Here is a 26164-nt window from a genome sequence, read left to right as displayed (position 1 = left end):
TCTTTTGAGCATTTCTCCTCCTAGTCATTTTGGTGAGAGATGGCTGAATGGGTGTAGCTGGATGTATCAACCGTGGTGCAATCAAGGTGCACCCTGGAACACTTCTGAGCAATTAGGGTTCCCTACCCAAATGAGAGAAAAAAGAAAAGAAAGAGAGAGAGAGACAGGAAAGAAAGGGAAGATGAAAGAGAAGTTTCAGCCCAAATGGGCCCCAAGGTAAGATTTATTAAGTATACAAACCAAAACAGATAAACAAAAAGGCTGATAAAAGCATATGACAAGAGAAAGAAATATATATATATATAACCTCGTCAAAAAGAACCCCGAGTGTAAGATTTATATACTATCAGGACAAACACAAAAACACAGAAATACTGGTGGAAGAAAAAGATGGGAGAGTGGTTGTAAATTCTCAGTGTGGGTGAGGAAGGTTGTTTTGATTCTTCCTGGATGTATCTTGATATCTTTGTTAAAGGACTCAACTTTCCTAATATAAAGGGAGATTAAGAATTGGTTTACCTATAGGGGTAACATTGATTGGGGAAATGGGATTACCTTGAGGTTTAACTCTATATGAATATTAGAAAATAAAAATTATAAAAAGGAATGAACTATACTAAACTAAACTAAAATAAAAAACAAGAAATTTAAAAAATAGAAATGCAAAAGGAAAACACTGGTGTATGTATCAAAATATTCAGGTTAGAAGGTTATTATGAAATTTTATGTACTGGACATCTCACTGTGATGGTAAATAGGTTAAAAAATTATCATCTATATAAAATAATGAGCCAGAATAATGGGAACAAATTAATAATAAAAATTGTCCTATGAAGTAGTGGTGGTTGTTCTCTGTTGTCATTTTTTTTTTCCTTTCCTGTTTGGTTTTCTGGGGGAGGGGCTTGCCAGGTGGGTTTTCAGTCAGTGATGTTCTCTGAGTTAAGTCCTCCTGCCCCGTCACGGGGGTGGGCTCTGAGGAAACTGTATTTTTCCGGGTTTTGTTCTCTGGAGGTTTTTATATTTGTTCACTTTTGTTTTTCTCTCTTGCCTTGACCACTTTTGATGGCTTTTGTAGGTTTAGAGGAAAGCAAACTGCACCCTGACCTCCCTCTCAGAGAGAAGCCTCAGTCCGGCTACAGAGCCCAAATAAATCCCCCTTGGAGGCTGGAAGAGCAGGTTCCCAGTTGTGGTCCCTGGGGACTCAGGTTTTTTGCTTGTACCCAAAACCAAGGCAGCGGCAGCTGTCTGGCCAGCTCCAGACTGCCAGAGAGGTTCCAAGCAGAGATCACACACTGAGATTTTCCCACTGGCGCAGGCTGGGAGTGCCTGGTCTTTTCTGGTCCTAGAGCACCAGGCTGGCGCCTATGAGCACCTCTCTCAGGGAAGGGCACAGGGCGCAACTCGGACTCTGATGGCACTGCAGGGCACTCGCATGGGGATTGTAAAAATGCTGTGCTTCTGTTGGCTGGAGAGGCTCCCATCCCCTCATGGGAGCCAGGCCCCACGTGCTCTCTGAGGAGCAGGTGGTTCAGGGACCAAGACCTGGTATCTCTGCCACACTCTCTCTGTGTCTGTGCCAGGAGTGGCTGTCCTGTGTCTGAGGACTTAAGCTCCTGTTCTTAACACCCCGATTCCCACAATTTCCCCCTGGAGATCCTTTGCTCTTTTTGAGTGCTTTCTACCAGACTCCCCAGTTAATGCTGGTACCCAGATGCAGGGCACTCTCTTAGTGGGATATTACTTTCCAGTGGGTCGCCTCTGGTGGCCCCCTCCCCCTTTTGTTTATCTTCTGATATCAGTCCAACTTTCCCACTCCGCTTTCCCTGCCAACTGGTATCTTCTGCTCCAGTAGAGATCCACATGTGTATAATTCTGATGTCAGGCTGATTTCGCGGATGATTGGAGTTCTTTGGAAGGTAATCAGCTCACTTTAGGGTACAGGTTGAAAGGGTGCCTCCTCCTACTTCCCTGCCATCTTGTTTACCCCCCCCCCAAGGATTCTGATGGAGTCCTGTCTCACACTGAGGTCTTTTATCCATTTTCAGTTGATCTTTGTGTACAGTGTAAGAGAATGGTCGATTTTCATTTTTCTACATATACCTGTCCAGTTTTCCCAACACCATTTATTGAAGAGACTGTCTTTTTACCACTGTATATTTTTTCCTGTTTTGTCAAAGATTATTTGCCCATAGAGTTGAGGGTCCATATCTAGGCTCCTTACTCTGTTCCACTGGTCTATGTGTCTGCTTTTATGCCAGTACCATGCTGTCATGGTGATCACAGCTTTGTAGTAAAGCTTGAAATCAAGTAACGTGATGCCCCCTGTTTTATTTTTGTTTTTCAACATTTCCTCAGCGATTCGGGGTTTCTTCTGATTCCATACAAATTTTTGGATTATTTGCTCCAGGTCTTTAAAAAATAACGGTGGAATTTTGATCATAATTATATTAAAAGTATAGATTTCTCTAGGCAGTATAAACATTTTAACAATGCTTATTCTTCCGATCCAAGAGCATGGAATGGTCTTCCATCTTTTTGTATCTTCTTGAATTTCTTTCATGAGTGTTCTGTGTTCCTTGAGTACAGAAAATATGTTCATCATCACTAGCCACCAGAAAGATTCAAATTAAAACCACATTGAGATATCACCTTACACCAGTTAGAATGGACAAAATTAGCAAGACAGGAAACAACATGTGTTGGAGAAGATGTGGAGAAAGGGGAACCCTCTTCCATTGTTGGTGGTAATGCAAGTTGGTGCAGCCACTGGGGAACAGTGGATATTCCTCAAGAAATTAAGAATAGAGCTTCTTATGACCCTGCAATTGCACTACTGAGTATTTACCCCAAAGATACAGACGTAGAGAAAATAAGGGCCATCTGTACCCCAATATTTTAGCAGCCATGGCCACAGTCGCCAAACTGTGGAAAGAACCAAGATGCCCTACAACAGACAAATGGATAAGGAAGATGTGGTCCATATACACTATGGAGTATTATGCCTCCATCAGAAAGGATGAATACCCAGCTTTTGTAGCAACATGGATGGGACTGAAAGAGATTATGCTGAGTGAAATAAGTCAAGCCGAGAGAGTCAATTATCATATGATTTCACTTATTTATGGATTATAACAAATAGCATAGAGGACAAGGAGAGATGGAGAGGAGAAGGGAGTTGAAGGAAATTGGAGGGGGAGGTAAACCATGAGAGACTATGGACTCTGAAAAACAATCTGAGGGTTTTGAAGGGGCGGGGGGTGTGAGGTTGGGGGAACCAGGTGGTCGGTATTGGAGAGGGCATGGATTGCATGGAGCACTGGGTGTGGTGCAAAAACAATGAATACGGTTAAGATGAAAATTTTTTAAAAAATTTAAAAAACAATGAATACTGTTACACTGAAAATAAAATTTCTTTTAAAAGAGAAATGGATTAAAAATGCAAAAAAAGAAGAAGAAGAAGATGTGATCCATATATACAATGGAATATTACTCATCCATCATAAAGGATGAATACTGAGTTTTTGATTCAACATGGATAGAACTGGAGGAGCTTATGCTGAGTGAAATAAGTCAAACATAGAAAACCAATTGTCATACGATTTCACTTATTTGTGCAACATAAGGAATATTGTGGAGAACATTAGCAGAAGGAAGGGGTGAAGGGGAGAAATCAAAGTGACAGATGAACCATAAGAGACTACAGACTCCAGGAAATGAACTGAGGTTTTTAGAATGGAGGAGGCTAGTGGGATATATGAGCCTGGTGATGGGTATTAAGGAAGGCACAGGTTGCAAAGTGCACTGGTTATTATACACAAATAATGAATCATGGCACGACATCAAAAACTAATGATGTGCTGTATGGTGAGTAACATAACACAACAATTTTTAAAATGCTGTAATAGAAAAAAGAAGAAAAAACAATTCTGTTCATACATTAAAATATTACATACTGACACAATGCTGTCTAAACAAAGTGATCTACATACAATGGAATCTTTGTTTTTAACTTGTAAGGAATTGAACCTAAGTCTGGAGCTAAATATATACTCAGAGGACATGCAAATAGGGTCTGCCCACCACTGAATAAAACAGCCCAGCCCAGACCATACAGCTGGGAGAGGAGCCCCAGGCCTGGGATTTCCACGTGTCCACATTCACTGATCAGGACAGAACACAGAGAACTCACCATGGACTTTGTGCTTGGCTGGGTTTTCCTTGTTGTTCTTTTAAAAGGTAATTTATGGAGAACAAAAGAAATTGAGGATGTGAGTGGATATGAGTAAGTGAAACCACGGGTGTGTGACAGATTCCTGACTGGAATGTCTTGTGCCTACAGGTGTCGAGTGTGAAGTGCAGCTGGTGGAGTCTGGGGGAGACCTGGTGAAGCCTGGGGGGTCCCTGAGACTCTCCTGTGCAGTCTCTGGATTCACCTTCAGTAACTATGCCATGAGCTGGGTCCGCCAGGCTCCAGGGAAGGGGCTGCAGTGGGTCACAAGTATTAGCAATACTGGTAGTAACACATACTATGCAGACTCTGTGAAGGGCCGATTCACCATCTCCAGAGACAATGGCAAGAACATGCTGTATCTTCAGATGAATAGCCTGAAAGCCGAGGACACAGCCGTGTATTACTGTGTGAAGGACACAGTGAGGGTTCCTCAGTGTGAGCCCAGACACAAACGTCAAACTACAAGAGTATCAGACCAGCAGAGGGTGCACACTACTCATCAATTCTGTCTTCACTCCCAGGAGCAGGTGCAGATGGGAGCTATGGCAGGTTTCCTGTCAGGGTCTGGGGTTTCCTCTCCATAGAGCAGTTTCCTCAAGGGAGCCTCCTTGACATTATTCTGTGCTTATCTATTCACTCTCTGACTTAGAAACTTAGTTGTAGCAGGAAGACAAATATACTAACATGCACAAAACACAGAGTCAAGTACATTAGCTTCCTCTTGTCCTTAAATACCAATAAATTACAAATATCCTGATGCAGGTAACAAAACCTTTAAAGTAATCACAGTGGCACTAACTGTGGATCACAAAATCCTCCAGCAGAGCCAGAAGATATCACACACACGCGCGCACACACACACACACACACACACACACACACGAGTATAAAACCTCTATCACCATCATGTAATTTCTCTGCAGCAAAAGTGGTCCTAAGACAAAAATACACAGCATACAGGAAGACCTTAAGAAGCAAGAAAAATATCAAATAAACCACAAGCTTTACATCTAAAGGGGCTAGAAAAAAATCAACTGAAACCTGTATATAACAGAAGGTAGGAAATAGCAAGATTAGAGAAGAAATAAATTATACAGAAACTAGGAAACAACAGAAGAGATGAAAGAAACCAGGGTCTCATTCATTTTTTTTATAAATCAATTAGCCAAGGGGGGAAGACAGGAAACTGGGGAAGTAGGAGGAGGCGCCGTTTCAAACTGTGACCTAAAGTGAGCTGATTACCTATCAAAGAACTCTGATAACCCATGAAATAAGCCTGAGATCAGAATTATACACATCTGGATTTCGACAGGGGAGGTAAAGCAGAGTAGGAATGGCGGACTGATATTGGAAGATAAACAAAAGGGGCAGGGAGCCACCAGAGGCGACTGATTGGAAACTAATACCTCAATACAAGAGTGCCCTGCGTCTGGGGACCAGCATTAACTTGCAGTCTGCTTGAAAGCAATCAAAAAGAGCAAAGGATCACGGGGGGAAATTGTGGGAATCGGGGCAGTAGGGACAGGGGCTTAAGTCCCCGGATCAAGGACAGCCACCCCTGGTGCTGAGCTAGAGAGAGTGTGGTAGAGAATCCAGGTCTTGGTCCCTGAGCCTTTATTGCGCCTGAGAACATGTGGGGTATGGCTCTCCTGAGGGGCTAGGAGCCTGGCCAGACAGCAGAACGCCTCACCATGTGATCAGAGCCTGAGATGCACGAGCCCCACACGCTTTTCTGAGAGAGGTGCATGCAGGCACCAGCCTGGTGCTCTCAACCTGGAAAGACCAGGCACTCCCATCCCAGGCCAGTGGGAAAATCTTAGTGTGCGATCACTGCTTGGAACCTCTCGGGTGGCCTGCAGCAGCCCAGACAGCCACCGCTGCCATGGTTTTGGATACAAGCAGAAGATCCTGTGCCCCCAGGGACCATGACTCAGAACCTGCTCTGCCAGCAGCCTAGGGGGATCTTATGTGCTCTACAGCACCCACAGGGGAGCACACTGAGGCTTCTCTCTGAGAGGGAGGTAGGGGTGCAGTTGGCTTTTCTCTAAAAACCCCCCAAACCATCAAAAACTGTCAAGGCGAAAGAAAACAAATGAACAAACATAAAAACCTCCAGAGCAACTTTTGTGGCAACATGGCAGGGACTGGAAGAGATTATGCTGAGTGAAATAAGTCAAGCAGAGAGAGTCAATTATCATATGGTTTCATTATTTGTGAAGCATAACAAACAGCATGGGGGACATGGGGAGTTAGAGAGGAGAAGGGAGTTGAGAGAAATTGGAAGGGGAGGTGAACCATGAGAGACTATGGACTCTGAAAAATAATCTGAGTTGTTCGAAGGGGCAGGGGGTGGAAGGTTGGGGGAACCTGGTGGTGAGTATTAGAGAGGGCACGGATTGCATGGAGCACTGGATGTGGTGCAAAAACAATGAATACTCTTATGCTGAAAATAAATTTAAAAAAAAAAAAAAGCCCTCAAGAGAACAAAAGCCTGAAAGACCAGTTTCCTCAGAGCCCACCACCTTGGTGGGGGAGGGCACTTAACTCAGGGAACATCATTGACTGAAAACCCACGTGGCAGGCCCCTCCTCCAGAAAACCAACAGGGTGGGGAGGTGAAGGAAAAAAAAAAAGATGACAAGAGAAAAAACACCACTACTTCATAGGACAACTTTTATTTTTAACTCGTTTCCACTATTCTGGTTCATTTTCATTATACAGAACATTTTTTAACCTGTTTACCATAACAGTGAGATATCCACTACTTCAAATTCCATAATAGCATTTTAATCTGAACTTTTTGATAAATATATCCGTGTTTTCCTTTGCTTTTCTCTTTTAATTTTTTTTAAATTTTAGTTTAGTTTAGTCTAGTTTATTCCTTTTTTATTTTTATTGTTTAATATTCATATAAAGTTAACCTTTAACGTTATCCCTTTCCCCAATCAATGCTACCCCTATAGGTAAACCGATTTTTAATCCCCCATTATCTTAGGAAAGTTGAGTCCTTTAACATAGATATCAAGATACATCCAGGAACAATCAAAACAACCTTCCTCACCCACACTGAGAATTTATAACCGCTCTCCCATGTTTTTCTTCTGCCAGTGTTTCTATGTATTTGTGTTTGTCCTGATAGTATATAAATCTTACACTTGGGGTTCTTTTTGACAAGGTTATTCGTTTTTTTGCTTTTATATATATATATTTTCCCTTGCCATATAATTCTCCCAGTCTTTTTGTTTCTCTCCTTTTGTTTGTATACTTTATAAATCTTACCTTGGGGCTCTTTGGGGCTGAGCCTTCTCTTTTATTTTCCCTTTTTTCCTGTCTCTCTCTCTCTCTCTTTTTTTCTTTTTCTTTTCTTTTTTCTCTCGTTTGGGTGCGGAATCCTGATTGCTCAGACGCATTCTGGAGTGCACCTTAACTGCACCACGATCAATACATCCAGCTACATCCGTTCAGTCATCTCTCACCAAAATGACTAGGAGGAGGAATGCCCAACAGAAGAAAAATACAGAGGACAGGCCTTCAGCAACAGAGCTAATCACTATCGACATAGACAATATATTGGAAAGGAAATTCAGGGTAATAATTATCCAGTTTCCCCCCAAGATTATAGATTCTTGAAAGTCTTTGAGACACCTAATAGTAAGAATGAAGAATTATAATTGTAGGCAGACATTTTTGAAAGCAGCGAGGACAAAGAAGCTCCTTACATACTGAGTAAAGTCCATCAGAATAACGTCAGACCTGTCCACAAAGACCTGGCAAGCCAGAAAGGGCTGGCAAGATATATTCAGGGCACTGAATGAGAAGAACATGCAGCCAACAATACTTTATCCAGAAAGAGGAACATTCAAAATGGATGGAGGGATAAAGAGTTTCCAAGACCGGCAAGGCTTAAAAGACTAGGCAACCACCAAGCCAATACTGCTGGAAATATTAAGGGGGCTTCTTTAAAGGAGGAAAAAGTCCAAGAATAGCATTGAACAGAAATATAGAGACAATCTACAGAAAGAAAGACTTCAAAGGTAACTCAATGTCAATAAAAACATAACTATCAATAATCAATCTCAATGTGAATGGCCTAAATGCGCCCATAAAATGGCACAGGGTTGAAGACTGGATAAAACGACAGGACCCATCCATATGTTGTCTACAAGAGACGCATTTTGAACCTAAAGATACACCCAGACTGAAAGTGAAGGGATGGAGAAGCATCTTTCATGCCAATGGGTCTCAAAAGAAGGCCAGGTAGCGATTCTCATATCAGATAAATTAGATTTTAAACTAAAGACTGTAGTCAGAGATACAGAATGACACTACATCTTTCTTAAAGGGACTATCTACCAAGATGATCTAACAATTGTAAATATCTATGCCCCCAATATGGGAGCAGCCAATTACATAAGAAAACTGTTAATCATGATAAAGAGTCATATGTATATGAATACACTAATAGTTGGAGATCTTAATACGCCTCTCTCAGAAATAGACAGATCATCAAAGCAGAAAATCAATAAAGAAACAAGAGCATTGAATGACACATTGGACCAGATGGACCTCATAGATATAGACAGAACATTCCACCCTACAACAACAGAATACTCATTCTTCTCAAGTGCACATGGAACTTTCTCCAGAATAGACCACATACTGGGTCACAAATCAGGACTCAACTGATACCAAAAGACTGAGATTATTCCCTGCACATTCTCAGATCACAATGCTTTGAAACTGGAGCTCGACCACAAGGAAAAGTTCCGAAGGAACTCAAACACCTGGGAGCTAAAGACCACCTTGCTTAAGAATGTTTGGATCAGGGCGGGGTGGTGGGGGGAGGGGGCAAGATGGCAGGGAAGGAGGAGGAAGAGCCTTTTCAACTTGTACCCCAAAGTGAGCTGATAACCTACCAAAGTACTCCAATTACCCATGAAATCAGCCTGAGATCAGAATTATACACGTCTGATCTCTACAGAGGGAGAAGACGCCAGTGGGCAGGTAAAGTGGAGTGGGAATGGAGGACTGATATCAGAAGATAAACAAAAAGGGGGAGGGAGCCACCAGAGGTGACCCGTTGGAAAGAAATACCCCAATACGAGCGAGAGTGCCCTGCGTCTGGGGACCAGCATTAACTTGGAGACTGGTTGAAAGCACTCCAAAAGATCTCAGGGTTGGGGGGAATTTGAGGAATCCTGATGGCTAGGGACAGGGGCTTAAGTCCAGGGTCCCAGGACAGCCTCCCCTGGCACTGAGGCAGAGAGAGTGCAGAGGAGAAACCAGCTCTTGGTCCCTAAGCCCCTAAGCCGCCAGCGCCCCAAGAATGCATGGGGTCCATTTCCTGGAACTCCCCTGCTATAGAGCCTGAGATACTACCCTGAGAGAGGTATGAAGGCCCAGCTGGTGCCCTTTGATATGCGCCATTGTTTCAGAACCTGCACCAAACTCTCCCCCCAGAGAGGTGCACAAAGGCCCAGCCCTGTGCTCTCGGTCCTGCACCCCGTTCTCAGAGCCTGAGACCCGCGCACGAACCTCAGCCACGCCTGAAATTGGTGCGTGCAAGCCGGGAGCTCTTAGACCCAGAAAGACCAGGCACTCCCAGCCTGGGCCAGCGGGAAAATCTCAGTGTGAAATTGCTGCTTGGAACCTCTCTGACAGTCTGGAGCTGCCCAGACAGCCGCCTCTGCCTTGACTTTGGTACTAGCAAAAGATCCTACGTCCCTAGGGACCATGACTTGGAACCTGCTCTGCCAGCAGCCAAGGAGGAATTTATTTAGGCTCTGCAGCCAGAATGAGGCTTCTCTCTGAGAAGGAGATCAGGGTGCAGTTTGCTTTCCTCTAAAACTACAAAAACCATCAAAAGCTGTCAAAGTGAGAAAAAAAAAAAGTGAACAAACATAAAAACCGCTAGAGAACAAAAGCCTGAAAAAAAAAAAAAAAAAAACAGTTTCCTCAGAGCCCACCCCCATGAGGGGGGTAAGAGGACTTAAGTCAGGGAACATCATTGACTGAAAACCCAAGTGGAAGGCCCCTCCCCCAGAAAACAAACCAAGAAAGAAAAAAAAGAGGAAAAAAAAAGGGCTACAAGAGAACAACCACTACTTCATAGGAAAACTTTTATTTTTCATTTATTCCCACTACTCTGGTTCATTTTTTTATAGGTAATTTTTTTAACCTAATAACCATCACAGCAAGCTGTCCAGTACATCAAATTTCATAATAACCTTCTAACTTGAACTTTCTCATACATACACCTATGTTTTTCTTTTGCATTTCTATTTTTTGAATTCCTTCTTTTTTTTATAATTTTAGTTTAGTTTAGTCTAGTTTATCCCTTTTTAATTTTATCTTCTAATATTCATATAGAGTTAAACTTCAAAATAATCCCCTTTCCCCAATCAATACTAACCCTATAGGTACACTAATTGCTTTAAATTTTTTATTTTTTATAAACATATATTTTTATCCCCAGGGGTACAGATCTGTGAATCGCCAGGTTTACACACTTCACAGCACTCACCAAAGCACATACCCTCCCCAATGTCCATAATCCCACCCCCTTCTCCCAAACCCCCTCCCCTGAGCAACCCTCAGTTTGTTTTGTGAAATTAAGAGTCTCTTATGGCTTGTCTCCCTCCCAATCCCATCTTGTATCATTGATTCTTCTCGTACCCACTTAAGCCCCCGTGTTGCATCACCACTTCCTCATATCAGGGAGATCATATGATAGTTGTCTTTCTCTGCTTGACTTATTTCACTAAGCATGATACGCTCTAGTTGCATCCATGTTGTCCCAAATAGCAAGATTTCATTTCTTTTGATGGCTGCATAGTATTCCATTGTGTATATATACCACACCTTCTTGATCCATTCATCTGTTGATGGACATCTAGGTTCTTTCCATAGTTTGGGTATTGTGGACATTGCTGCTATAAACATTCGGGTGCACGTGACCCTTTGGATCACTACGTTTGTATCTTTAGGGTAAATAACCAGTAGTGCAATTGCTGGGTCATAGGGCAGTTCAATTTTCAAAATTTTGAAGAACATCCATGCTGTTTTCCAGAGTGGTTGCACCACTTGCATTCCCACCAAGAGTGTAGGAGGGTTCCCCTTTCTCCGCATCCTCACCAGCATCTGTCATTTCCTGACTTGTTGATTTTAGCCATTCTGACTGGTGTGAGGTGGCATCTCATTGCGGTTTTGATTTGTATTTCCCTAATGCCCAGTGATATGGAGCACTTTTTCATGTGTCTGTTGGCCATCTGGATGTCTTCTTTGCAGAAATGTCTGTTCATGTCCTCTGCCCATTTCTTGATTGGGTTATTTGTTCTTTGGGTGTTGAGTTTGCTAAGTTCTTTATAGATTCTGGACACTAGTCATTTATATGATATGTCGTTTGCAAATATCTTCTCCCATTCTGTCAGTTGTCTTTTGATTTTGTTCACTGTTTCCTTTGCTGTGCAAAAGCTTTTGATCTTGATGAAATCTCAATAGTTCATTTTTGCCCTTGCTTCCCTTGCCTTTGGCGATGTTCCAAGAAGATGTTGCTGCGGCTGAGGTCGAAGAGGTTGCTGCCTGTGTTCTCCTCAAGGATTTTGATGGATTCCTTTCTCACACTGAGGTCCTTCATCCATTCTGAGTCTATTTTTGTGTGTGGTGTAAGGAAATGGTCCAGTTTCATTTTTCTGCATGTGGCTGTCCAATTTTCCCAACACCATTTATTGAAGAGGCTGTCTTTTTTCCATTGCACATTCTTTCCTGCTTTGTCGAAAAGGAGTTGACCATAGAGTTGAGGGTCTATTTCTGGGCTCTCTATTCTGTTCCATTGATCTATGTGTCTGTTTTTGTGCCAGTACCATGCTGTCTTGATGATGACAGCTTTGTAATAGAGCTTGAAGTCCGGAATTGTGATGTCACCAACGTTGGCTTTCTTTTTCAATATCCCTCCCTTTGGCTATTCGAGGTCTTTTCTGGTTCCATATAAATTTTAGAATTATTTGTTCCATTTCTTTGAAAAAGATGGATGGTACTTTGATAGGAATTGCAGTAAATGTGTAGATTGCTTTAGTTAGCATAGACATTTTCACAATATTTATTCTTCCAATCCAGGAGCATGGAACATTTTTCCATTTCTTTGTGTCTTCCTCAATTTCTTTCATGAGTACTTTATGGTTTTCTGAGTAAAGATTCTGTGTCTCTTTAGTTGGGTTTATTCCTAGGTATCTTATGGTTTTGGGTGCAATTGTAAATGGGATTGACTCCTTAATTTCTCTTTCTTCAGTCTTGTTGTTGGTGTAGAGAAATGCAACTGATTTCTGTGCATTGATTTTATATCCTGACACATTACTGAATTCCTGTATAACTTCTAGCAGTTTTGGAGTGGAGTCTTTTGGGTTTTTCACATATAGTATCATATCATCTGTGAAGAGTGATAGTTTTACTTCTTCTTTGCCGATTTGGATGCCTTTAATTTCCTTTCATTGTTGCTGAGGCTAGGACTTCTAGTACTATGTTGAATAGCAGTGGTAATAATGGACATCCCTGCCGTGTTCCTGACCTTAGCGGAAAAGCTTTCAGTTTTTCTCCATTGAGAATGATATTTGTGGTGGGTTTTTCATAGATGGCTTTGATGATATTGAGGTATGTGCCCTCTATCCCTACACTTTGAAGAGTTTTGATCAGGAAGGGATGCTGTACTTTGTCAAATGATTTTCAGCATCTATTGAGAGTATCATATGGTTCTTGTTCTTTCTTTTATTGATGTGTTGTATCACATTGACTGATTTGCGGATGTTGAACCAACCTTGCAGCCATGGAATAAATCCCACTTGTTCGTGATGAATAATCCTTTTAATATAATGTTGAATCCAATTGGCTAGTATTTTGGTGAGAATTTTCACATCTGTGTTCATCAAGGATTTTGGTCTATAGCTCTCTTTTTTGATGGGATCCTTGTCCGGTTTTGGGATCAAGGTGATGCTGGCCTCATAAAATGAGTTTGGAAGTTTTGCTTCCTTTTCTATTTTTTGGAACAGTCTCAGGAGAATAGGAATTAGTCCTTCTTTAAATGTTTCGTAGAATTCCCCCGGAAGCTGTCTGGCCCTGGGCTTTTGTTTGTTTGGAGATTTGTAATGACTGTTTCAATTTCCGTACTGGTGATGGGTCTGTTCAGGCTTTCTATTTCTTCCTGGTTCAGTTGTGGTAGTTTATATGTTTCTAGGAATGCATCCATTTCTTCCAGATTGTCAAATTTGTTGGCGTAGAGTTGATCATAGCATGTTCTTATAATAGTTTGTATTGCTTTGGTGTTATTTGTGATCTCTCCTCTTTCATTCATGATTTTATTTTTTGGGTCCTTTCTCTTTTCTTTTTGATAAGTCTGGCTGGGGTTTATCAATCTTCTTAGTTCTTTCAAAGAACCAGCTCCTAGTTTCGTTGATTTTTTCTATTGTTTTTTTGGTTTCTATTTCGTTGATTTCTGCTCTAATCTTTATGATTTTTCTTCTCCTGCTGGGTTTAGGGTTTCTTTCTTCTTTCTCCAGCTCCTTTAGGTGTAGGGTTAGGTTGTGTACCTGAGACCTTTCTTGTCTCTTGAGAAAGGCTTGTACTGCTATATATTTTCCTCTCAGGACTGCCTCTGTTGTGTCCCACCGATTTTGAACCGTTGTATTTTCATTATAATTTGTTTCCATGATTTTTTTCAATTCTTTTTTAATTTCCTAGTTGACCCATTCATTCTTTAGAAGGATGCTGTTTAGTCTCCATGTATTTGGGTTCTTTCCAAACTTCCTCCTGTGGTTGAGTTCTAGCTTTAGAGCATTGTGGTCTGAAAATATGCAGGGAATGATCCCAATCTTTTGATACCGGTTGAGTCCTGATTTAGGACCAAGGATGTGATCTATTCTGGAGAATGTTCCATGTGCACTAGAGAAGAATGTGTATTCTGTTGTTTTGGGATGAAATGTTCTGAATATATCTGTGATGTCCATCTGGTCCAGTGTGTCGTTTAAGGCCTTTATTTCCTTGCTGATCTTTTGCTTGGATGATCTGTCCATTTCAGTGAGGGGAGTGTTAAAGTTCCCTACCATTATTGTATTATTGTTGATGTGTTTCTTTGATTTTGTTATTAATTGGTTTATATAGTTGGCTGAGCCCATGCTAGGGGCATAGATATTTAAAATTGTTAGATCTTCTTGTTGGACAGACCCTTTGAGTATGATATAGTGTCCTTCCTCATCTCTTATTATAGTCTTTGGCTTAAAATCTAATTGATCTGTTATAAGGATTGACACTCCTGCTTTCTTCTGATGTCCATTAGCATGGTAAATTCTTTTCCACCCCCTCACTTTAAATCTGGAGGTGTCTTCGGGCTTAAAATGAGTTTCTTGGAGGCAACATATAGATGGGTTTTGGTTTTTTATCCATTCTGATAGCCTGTGTCTTTTGACAGGGACATTTAGCCCATTAACATTCAGGGTAACTATTGAGAGATATGAATTTAGTGCCATTGTGTTGCCTGTAAGGTGGCTGTTACTGTATATGGTCTCTGTTCCTTTCTGATCTACTACTTGTAGGCTCTCTCTTTGCTTAGAGGACCCCTTTCAATATTTCCTGTAGAGCTGGTTTGGTGTTTGCAAATTCTTTCAGTTTTTGTTTGTCCTGGAAGCTTTTAATCTCTCCTTCTATTTTCAATGATAGCCTAGCTGGATATAGTATTCTTTGCTGCATGTTTTTCTCATTTAGTGCTTTGAAAATATCATGCCAGCTCTTTCTGGCCTGCCAGGTCTCTGTGGATAAGTCAGCTGCCAATCTAATATTTTTGACGTTGTATGTTACAGACTTCTTTTCCCGGGCTGCTTTCAGGATTTTCTCTTTGTCACTGAGACTTGTAAATTTTACTATAAGGTGACAGGGTGTGGGCCTATTCTTATTTATTTTGAGGGGCGTTCTCTGAACCTCCTGCATTTTGATGCTCGTTCCCTTTGCCATATTGGGAAAATTCTCCCCAATAATTCTCTCCAGTATACCTTCTGCTCCCCTCTCTCTTTCTTCTTCTTCTGGAATCCCAATTATTCTAATGTTGTTTTGTCTTATGGTGTCACTTATCTCTCGAATTCTCCCCTTGTGGTCCAGTAGCTGTTTGTCCCTCCTTTGCTCAGCTTCTTTATTCTCTGTCATTTGGTCTTCTATATCACTGATTCTTTCTTCTGCCTCATTTATCCTAGCAGTGAGAGCCTCCATTTTTTATTGCACCTCATTAATAGCATTTTTTGATTTCAACTTGGTTAGATTTTAGTTCTTTTATTTCTCCAGAAAGGGCTTTTATATCTCCCGAGAAGGTTTCTCTAATATCTTCCATACCTTTTTCGAGCCTGGCTAGAAACTTGAGAATTGTCATTCTGAACTCTAGATCTGACATATTACCAATGTCTGTATTGATTAGGTTCCTAGCCTTCGGTACTGCCTCTTGTTTTTTTTTTTTTTTTTTTTTTTTTTTGTTGTTGTTGTTTTGGTTTTTTTTGGTGGTGAATTTTTCTGCCTTGTCATTTTTTCCAGGTAAGAGTATATGAAGGAGCAAGTAAAATACTAAAAGGGTGGCAACAACCCCAGGAAAATATGTTTTAACCAAATCAGAAGAGATCCCAAATCATGAGGGGGCAGAAAAGGGAAAAAAAGAGGTTCAAAAAGAAAGAAAAAAATACAAGAAAATAATTTTTAAAAAAAGAAAATGAATAAAGAAAAATATAAAAAAGAAAAATATATATATTAGATAAACTAGTTAAAAAACGTTAGAAAAGAAAAGGGTAAAAGTTAAATAAGAAGTTTAGCAGAAGAAGAGAAAAAAATGAAAAAGAAAAAAATTAAATTAACTGCAAGACTAAAAAAATCACAAGGAGAAAGCCATGAGTTCCATGCTTTGCTTTCTCCTCCTCTGGAATTCTGCTGCTCTCCTTGGTATTGAAACCGCACTCCTCGGTAGGTGAACTTGGTCTTGCCTGCATTTCTTGTTGATCTTCTGGGGGAGGGGCCTGGTGTACTGATTCTCAACTGTCTTTCCCCAGGCTGAATTGCACCTCCCTTACCAGGGGCCGGGCTGAGTAATCCGCTCGAGTTTGCTTTCAGGAGCTTTTGTTCCCTGAGCGCTTTCCGCTTTCTGTAAAGTTCCAGAGGACGGGAATACAAATGGCGGCCTTCTGGTCTCTGGCCCGGAGGTGCCGAGGGCCCGGGTCCCCACTACTCAGTGCACCCTCAGAGAACAGCGCCCAGTTACTCCCGTCTGCCTGACATCTGGCCCCGCACCAAGCTCACTGAGCCTGCGACCGGTTCAAGGTAACCCCAAGCTGCGATCTAACTGTCGGCTCTGTCTCTGTATCCAGTTTTCCGGTTCCTATACCTGCAAGCTCTGCGACACTCAGAAACCCCCAATTCTTCTGTGACCCTGCGGGACCTGAGGCCACGCGGACCCCGGGTGGACTTCGCCCAGGTTTAGCCTCTGTACTGATGTCCCTCAGCAGAATAGACTTTTAAAAGTTCTGATTTTGCGCTCCATTGCTCTGCCATTTGCCAGGAGCCAGCCCCGCCTCCCAGGGTCTATCGTCCTGTCGCTTTGGATTCACTTCTCCGCCGGTCCTACCTTTCAGAAAGTGGTTGTTTTTCTGTTTCTAGAATTGCTGTTCTTCTTTTCTTCGATCTGCCGATGGATTTGCAGGTGTTTGCAATCTTTAGATAAGTTATCTAGCTGATCTCCTGCTAGCTGATGTAGTCTCAGCCTGCTACTTCTCCACCATCTTGACTCCTGCCTCGGTAAACTAATTTAAAATCCCCCTTATCTTAGGAAAGTTTAGTCCTTTAACAAAGATATCAAGATACAATTTGCAATGAAGAAGTCAACTCATTCTTCACAGATGACATGATCCTTTATATGGAAAACCCAAAAGAATCCACCCCCAAACTACTAGAACTCATACAGCAATTCAGCAACGTGGCAGGATACAAAGTCAATGTGCAGAAATCAGTGGCTTTCTTATGCACTAACAATGAAAATACAGAAAGGAAAATTAGAGAATTGATTCCATTTATTATAGCACCAAGAACCATAAGATACCTGGGAATAAACCTAACCAAAGAGGTAAAGGATCTGTACTTGAAGAACTAAAAACACTCATGAAAGAAATTGAAGAAGGCACAAAAAGATGGAAGACCATTCCATGCTCGTGGATCAGAAGAATAAACATTGTTAAAATGTCTATACTGCCTAGAGCAATCTATACTTTTAATGCCATTCCGATCAAAATGTCACCGGTATTCTTCAAAGAGCTGGAGCAAATAATCCTAAAATTTGTATGGAATCATAAGAAACCCCAAATTGTTAAGGAAATGTTGAAAAACAAAAATAAAACGGGGGGCATCGCGTTACCTGATTTCAAGCTTGATTACAAAGCTGTGACCACCAAGAGAGCATGTTACTGATATAAAAATAGATACATAGACCAATACAACAGAGTAGAGAGCCCAAATATGGACCCTCTACTCTATGGTCAATTAATCTTCGACAAAATAGGAAAAAATATACAGTGGAAAAAAGACAGTCTCTTCAATAAATGGTGCTGGCAAAACTGGACAGCTATAACTAGAAGAATGAAACTCGACCATTCTCTTACACCGTCCACAAAGATAAACTCAAAATGGATAAAAGACCTCCATGTGAGGTCTTTTATCCATCAGAATCCTAGAGGAGAACATAGGCAGTAATCTCTTCGATATCAGCCACAGCAACTTCTTTCAAGATATGTCTCCAAAGCAAAGGAAACTAAAGCGAAAATAAACTTTTGGTACTTTATCAAAATCAGAAGCTTCTGCACACCAAAGGAACAGTCAAAAAAACAAAGAGGCAACCCGCAGAATGGGAGAAGATATTTGCAAATGACAGTACAGACAAAAGGTTGATATCCAGGATCTTTAACGAATTCCTCAAACTAAACACACACGAAACAGGCAAACATATCAAAAAATGGGCAGAAGATATGAACAAACACTTATCCAATGAAGACATACAAATGGCTATCAGACACATGAAAAAATGTTCATCATCACTAGCCCTCAGGGAGATTCAAATTAAAACCACATTAAGATATCACCTTACACCAGTTAGAATGGCCAAAATTAGCAAGACAGGATACAACATGTGTTGGAGAGGATGTGGAGAAAGGGGAACCCTGTTCCACTGTTGGCAGAAATGCAAGTTGGTGCAGCCTCTTTGGAGAACAGTGTGGAGATTCCTCAAGAAATTAAAAATAGAGCTTCCCTATGACACTGCATTGCACTCCTGGGTATTTTCCCCAAAGATACAGATGTTGTGAAAAGAAGGGCCATCTGTACCTCAATGTTTATAGCAGCAATGGCCACGGTCGCCAAACTATGGAAAGAACCAAGATGCCCTTCAATGGACGATTGGATAAGGAAGATGTGGTCCATATACACTATGGAGTATTATGCCTCCATCAGAAAGAATGAATACCCAACTTTTGTAGCAACACGGATGGCACTGGAAGAGATTATGCTGAGTGAAATAAGTCAAGCAGAGAGAGTCAAGTATCATATGATTTCACTTATTTGTGGAGCATAACAAATAGCATGGAGGACAAGGGGTGTTAGAGAGGAGAAGGGAGTTGGGGGAAATTGGAAGGGGAGGTGAATCACGAGAGACTATGGACTCTGAAAAACAATCTGATGGTTTTGAAGTGGCAGGGGGGTGGGAGGTCAGGGTACCAGGTGGTGGGTATTATAGAGGGTGCTGATTGCATGGAGCACTGTTGTGGTGAAAAAATAATGAATACTGTTTTTCTGAAAATAAATAAATCAATTTAATTAAAAAAAGAATATATAACAATGAAAAACAAAAAAATGTCATTTTCAAAAAAAAAAAAAAAACATATGCACATGCCAAGGAGGGTGGACATGGGATTAAGGCCATCTACCTGTGCTCCTTGGGCCCCTGAAAAGTGGTTTCTCGCAATGTCCCACCTCCCAGGTTCCCCAGGACTTTGTTGCTGATGATGACACATAGGAAGGAAATACTCTGACTTTCTTTCTGAGTTTCCTTCCAAGTACTGAATCAAAGTTGCAACTAATTTGTCTCTACCTTGCAGCATGCTACAACAGAACATTTAACTAAAGGCTTTGATATCATCTGGTGACACCAAAGAGGTCAAAGACTGCAGAAGATCTGTGGGAAGTGACAGCCAAACTTCCTCCAGTACCTTGATGTAAAATCAATTTTACTGCATTTCCAGATGCCAGGTAACCCCCATTATGGGTGGACATAGTGCCAACATTCCCAAAGGTGACAGGCAGAACCAAAGGGAATGGGAGAAGGGAGAGATTCTTTTGAAAGTAACTGTGGGAGAAGAAGGTATGTCCCAACAGACCTTTTCCTGTCTCCCTGACCAGAATCTCTCATTGCCACAGAGACACAGATCCCACATCAGACATAAGATTGTGTCCACAGACTGATACCATTGCCACATAAAATTAGACTCACCAATTGCCCCAATGGACAGGGATTTGAATTATATGCTGATTCTTTAATCCATTGTTACAAATGATACTCTGGGTTTCTACTCCATGATAGATGATACTCATGGGTTTCTATCAGAGTATAGTTATGGGCATCAAGCTTTTCCAAAAATGCCTTAAACTTAAGACATAAACATATTACACATGTCCTTTTAGCATCTTCACAGTACTTCCTAATTTTAGTTATGTTTTATCTATATTTCCATGATTGACAATGAGCTTTCAAAAACACCTATGTAAAGAAGAAACTGAACAGAGTAGAGAAACTTGCATATGATGCAAAATTATTCCTCTGCATCTTCTTCAGGTTCATGGTTGTTGTGGAAAGCATATAAATAATACATTTTCTGAGCTCCTCAGCTACATATCTAGGGAGAGAAGCAAATTTATTGTAATATCAGACACTGGAAACAATTCGACCCCCAAACTTTTTAAAAAAATAATATCCTGCTATGTCCATTCTTTGGACAGGTGCTAATCATTAAAATCAGTGATTCTTTTTTAAGGTTTATATTATATTAATTGTTTCAGACACATTGTATCTTGGTAGTCTTTACTTTAAAAAGAAAGAAACATCTTTAAGAACTGAAATCTCACCTCCAATAGGAATCTCTAGACTCCCACAGTACTTTTCCTGTCTCACATTAATCAGTCACATCTTATCTTTTATTCCAATGAGGTGTTCAGGTTTCATCTCCATTAAACACTGGAGCAGCTCCAGTGGAGACCTGTTTATCTAGCAAAACAGCAGTTTGCAGGGACACAGTATGGAGAACCTCTGGATAGAACAAAACAGCAGTCAAGTTTGCAACAACAGAGGGTCCTTCCCAGAAATTATGGGAATTCTGACAATCTATATATGTGCATGAGACAGGAGCTTTGCAAAATGGATAAGCTAGAGTAACAGATGTATTTCTTAGGAAAAGTCAATAAATTTCTATCAGAGAATGTGCTCATTGTTCAGGAAATTTTCAGAATACCTCTGAGTGTGCCAGGACAAGCTCCCTCTAGAATATGGCCTAAAAGAAGAAGACTCTGACATTCTCTGGTAGATAAAAGTGCAGATTTTGAGCTTCAGAACGAAGGGGAGGCTGCACCATAAATGAAAGCAATCAACATGGTCCTGAGAGAGAGAACCCAATTCTAGGCAGACCATGATGAGGAGACATAGATGGTCACTAAGAAGCAGAGGGTCTCTGGGAAGCAGGAGGCAGTGGATACCCATGTCTCAATTCTAAGCTATTTGCACTGAAGTAATGTAAACCCTCTGCACTGTCTCACATGACCATTTCATCATGGCTGTGTCTGGAGGGGGTAGTTTGGAATGGAGAAAATGGGGTAGAAGTATCCTTCCCATCTGTACTTCTCAAGGACACTATTTCCAGAAACCTCAACATAAGGGCTGCATTTATTCTCCTACCTGAATGAAGCAAAATAAAAAGTGGGCAAATTATGTTGCAAAAATTAAGCCAGATGGAAATACATGAATGATAGTGACGCATCAGAGAACTGTTAATACAAGGTGAAGGGTGGGGACGAGAATGCTAGAGAGGATAGACAGACAGAAAGGATCATAAAATGGACAAAAGGAGAAACAGAAAAGCCAGAGATAATCAGACACAGTGAACAAACCCTCCAGGAGTGCACAAGAGATACGAGGACTGAGGTGTAACTGCCCTTCTCACAGGATGAAGGATGGAGACCTCAAACTCTGGGGCTGATAGCTGGGTGCTCCCCTTAACTGTCTCTTTCTCTCACTTATGGCCAATTAGTCAGCAAGTCTTGCCGGTGACAAGTTCAGGACACACTCGGAATCTAACCATTTTTCACCCCTTCACTGCTGCCACCCTGGACAGAGCTCCTATCAGTTTTCACTTGGACACCAGAAAGAATCTCCTCACCTTGCAGATACCAATCTCCCACATCCCTGTCTCACTCCTAACTATTCCCCACACCAGAGTCAGTCAGAGAATCCTTTACCATGTGGAGAAAGAGAGGGTTGTTGCTGGTTTGTGGTTTGTCTTCTCTCCTCAAAGGTAAGCCCCACAAAGGCAAGTTCTTCTATTTCTGCTCATTGCTGTATTCACAGAGACCAGGGAGGGCTACAGTTTGTGCAGTTAGAACCAAATAAATATTAGTTAATGAACTACACAAACAGTTATAGAACTGTACACTTGACTTCTGGTTAAAGAATAAAGGATCTGCATTTTGTATTCATTTGTGGATCCTCAGAATGGTCGGGGTCTGGAAATCATGTCTTTTTTTTTTTTTTTTTTTTTTTTTTTTTTTTTTTTTTTTTGGTCATCATCACTGAGATTACAATGGCCTCTTCATAACGTTCACTGCATGAACTAGTGGAAAGAATGTCTGATAGGTTGACTACATTACATGGTGCCTAGAACTTGCCTGGACAGAATATGGATGCTGTTCTGTCCCCCCACACAAGCACAGGTACATGTAAAGAGTAGAGTCCATAAGCAATGGCCAGTCTGCAGGAAAACCACTATTCAACATGCGCTGAATGAATTCTGCACCACCACAATGCAGAGGTGATGAAGATACCTTTTGTTTTCGAGGACTAAGAAAATTGTAGGCATCTCTGCTTCTACCTGCTTGTGAACAAGTACCATGGTGGTATACGTGTTCTGAGGGAGATGCACACGGAGAACATTGGGAGCCACGAAGAAGTAAGTGATCATCTTACCTGAGGAGGCCACATGGTCAGGGAAGGACTTATGAGGAAGTTTTTAGCTGAGCTGAACTATGTCTCAGGACGATGTCTAGCAGATGAGAAAAAGCACAATGAGGGAAGAAGGCAGAGACTGTGTGAAGCCCAGCACACATGGTTGCCTTCCTGAGTGGATCCTGGGAGGAAGTTAACAAAACGGGGAAGGACAGGAAACCCTTATGGCACACATTCCTCTAAGGACAGAACCTGTGCTTTCCAATGCTCATGGACACTCCTCTTCTCAAACTACTAATTTCCCCCTAAGAAGGTGACCAATAAAGGGGCTTAACAGAGTTGAAAACATTAGGAGACAAAATCAGAGAAGGGAATCAAATATCTGGCTTCCACTCCAGTTAATGGGAGGACTGATGCATGTCTGTAGAGCACGGTGTTCCCTGTTATTGTCAGCACCTACAAGGAACAATGTAGGTTCACACCAGCTCTGTCCCAAAGCATGATATGGCTGCCGGAAGGCTCCATGTGGGGTAACACAGTCTTCTTCCTGGTTGTGCAGTTCTGGATGCATTCCCATTAGAGTTCCACTCCTTTGTTCTAAATACACTTTATACAAAGAAAAGGACAGAGTATCAAACAGAGACCATGTTTTCAGGAAAGCATAATGGTTCTTATTTTCCAATTAAAATAGAAAACCAGGAGGGTGGCAGAGTAGCAATACATTTGCACTGTTTTGACTGAGACTACATTCTAGTCACAATTAATACCCACAGTCAAGGTCCACAATGGCTCAATGTAAGTAAGTTCTTGGGACAGTACGAGACCCACATGTGCTGAGCCTCCTAATGAGCCTCAGTAATGCAGGGAAACTATTCTCAACAAAAGGAGATTCCACACATGTCCATTCTGTCCACACTCTGTGGGAGTATGGGCAGGTGTAGAGGCAGAAATGGGTCCTCTCCGTGCACTAGTGACAAGGAAAGAAGTCTCCTGTTTTGAGGCAAAGAGCAGCTGCTGTTCCCAGGTGGTGCCTGCAGCTCACAGCTGAGGTTAGCAGTGGAACTGAGTGGAGAATGTGGGAGTTATGGGCATAGTCCGAGGCTGGCCACTTGACATGACATCCACAGGCTGGTGCCTGAGTGTCGGATTTGTTCCTGCACAGGTTTCTTCTGCAGCAGGACAGCTCCCCAATGCTGTGCTTCCTCATGGTGCCTCACGTCTTCCATGGACAGGTCTTTCTGAGCTTCTAACTCAACCTTCTCTGGTCCACCTCTTCCTGTCTTTAGTTGTCTTCTCCACAGCCAGCAGAATCAGTTCCTGAACAACAAGGCAGTTCTTCTCTTTTTTGGGACAAAGAACTCCTGGGTCAAGAGGGTGTGTGGATGAGGCTGAAGCAAATGGCTTCTGTCTGCTCTTTCAGATCTTCCTCCAGCTGGTGCTTCCAACTGCTGCCTTCAGAGCTGTCAGTCATTAAAACCAGTGATTCCTGATCCAGACAGCAACACAACTGTACCCACAATGATTAATTCTGGGGAAAATAAGCCCTACAGAGAAAGTACATAGAGTACAATACCCCATTTATGAATCCTACAGAATTAAAGCCAGTATAAAGTTACATGAGGAAGAACAATAGTTATGTGGGGACAGGGTGAACAAGGGAAAGTGAAGGAGGAATTCCAGGGGGAAATCTGGACATTTTAGGGAGAATTGAGGCACTCACTGTCCATAATGTTGATTGTGACACTTGTGTTTATATATCACACACTCCGTATATGGGCCGTTCATCTTGTGTCGCATATACACATTGAATTTATTATAGGTAATAACAAAGTTGATTTTAAAGGGACGTAGAGAGAGTGAATGTTACAGACATGAAAGTACACCCACACGATGCTGATTTTCTCTGTATTTATGGTCAAGTATAAAATAAGTAAAATCAATCCATCTCCATTAGAGGAGGGGTTCTACATTCCTCATAGCCTGACACTCTGTCCTGCAGATGATTCGGGGTGAAGGGCAACAATTCCTGTCTGGGGAGCACTGACCTACATCCTGGGGTCAGTCTCACCCCACATATGTTCATGAACACCTTATGAACACAAGTATACACCCTGGAAAGTTATATGATAAAAAGCATTTTCTTCAACATTTATATTAGCACTAAAAGGTATTCACAACTGCTTGGGTCACTGCCTCTCTGTCAGACTAGATCCCAAGCTGAATATATAGCCAGAGGACATGCAAATAGGGTCCACCATCTGCTGATTAAAACAGCCCAAACCTGACTCTGCAGCTGGGAGAGGAGCCCCAGCACCAAGATTTCCAGGTGTTCCAGTCAGTGCTCAGGACAGAACACAGAGAACTCACCATGGAATTTGTACTTGGCTGGGTTTTCCTTGTTGCTCTTTTAAAAGGTAATTCATGGTGAACAACAGACATTGAGGATGTGAGTGGATATGAGTGAAGGAAACCATGGGTGTGTGACAGATTCCTAATCATGATATCTTGTGTCTGCAGGTGTCCTGTCTGAGGTGCAGCTGGTGGAGTCTGGGGGAGACCTGGTGAAGCCTGGGGGTTCCCTGAGACTCTCCTGTGCAGCCTCTGGATTCACCTTCAGTAGCTATGGCATGAGCTGGGTCCACCAGGCCCCAGGGAAGGGGCTGCAGTGGGTCGCAGATATTAGCAAGGGTGGTAGTTACACATACTACACAGACTCTGTGAAGGGCCGATTCACCATCTCCAGAGACAATGGCAAGAACACGCTGTATCTGCAGATGAACAGCCTGAGAACCGAGGACACGGCCGTGTATTACTGTGCAACAGACACAGTGAGGGGCCCTCAATGTGAGCCCAGACACAAACCTCACTGTAGGATGGGATCTGGATCACCAGGGGGTGCACACTACTCACAACGTCTGTCTTTAAGCACCAGGAGCAGATGCAGATAAAGGTTATGGGCAGGTTTCCTGTCAGGATCTAGCAATTCCTCTCCAGAGAACACTTTCCCTCAGGGACCTTCTCTGCACATATAATTCTGTGCTTACCTCTTCACTCTCTGGCTTTGAAAATGTATTCTAATGGGAAAACAATTATACCAAAATGCACAAAAAACTGAATCACTCACGTTGTTTATTCTTGTCCATAAATATCAATGAAACACAAATATCCTGATGCTCTTCAAGTGAGCCTTCACAGGACTCCCATCTACTCTCACTGTGTAGCACAGGTCCACCCTCTTCAAAGTGCAAACTCCCTAGAAGTAGCATAAAGTGCATGCTGGACATGAGGCCACCAGAGGCATCAACAATTAAAAGAAAAAGAAGAAAGGGTCTTGGTTGGGGAGTCACTGTCTGAAACAATTCTCAGAGCATCAATGTTAGAGACTACATGGGAAAACAGTGAAGCCCCCACCAGGTGTGATATGTAGTCTGGACATGACACACACACAGGCATAAACACACACACACACACACACACACACACACACATACAAGCATGAAACCTTTTTCACTTTGCCCTAATTTTTCTGCAGCAATGATGGTCCTAAGACAAAAATACACAGCATACAAGAAGACCTCAAGAAGCAAGAAAAATCTGAAAGAAACACTCTAACATTACACCTGAAGGAGCTAGAGAAGGTTGATGACTAAAGCCTAAATACAGGAGAAG

The 26164-nt window shown here is 41.9% G+C and overlaps 1 gene segment (V, D, J or C); it reads left to right on the top strand.

Moving 5' to 3' along the window:
• Nucleotides 1-4119: 4119 nt before the first annotated feature.
• On the top strand, nt 4120-26107 carry LOC131837282 (immunoglobulin heavy variable 3-23-like). The segment is given in 3 exon segments: nt 4120-4236; nt 25013-25339; nt 26028-26107. Coding segments are annotated over 3 exon segments (453 nt in total).
• Nucleotides 26108-26164: the final 57 nt, after the last annotated feature.

This window comes from Mustela lutreola, chromosome 7 (assembly GCF_030435805.1).
Source record: "Mustela lutreola isolate mMusLut2 chromosome 7, mMusLut2.pri, whole genome shotgun sequence".
NCBI lineage: Eukaryota > Metazoa > Chordata > Mammalia > Carnivora > Mustelidae > Mustela > Mustela lutreola.
Note: the sequence above shows the minus strand (reverse complement) of the source record. Positions and strands in the feature narration are given on the sequence as shown.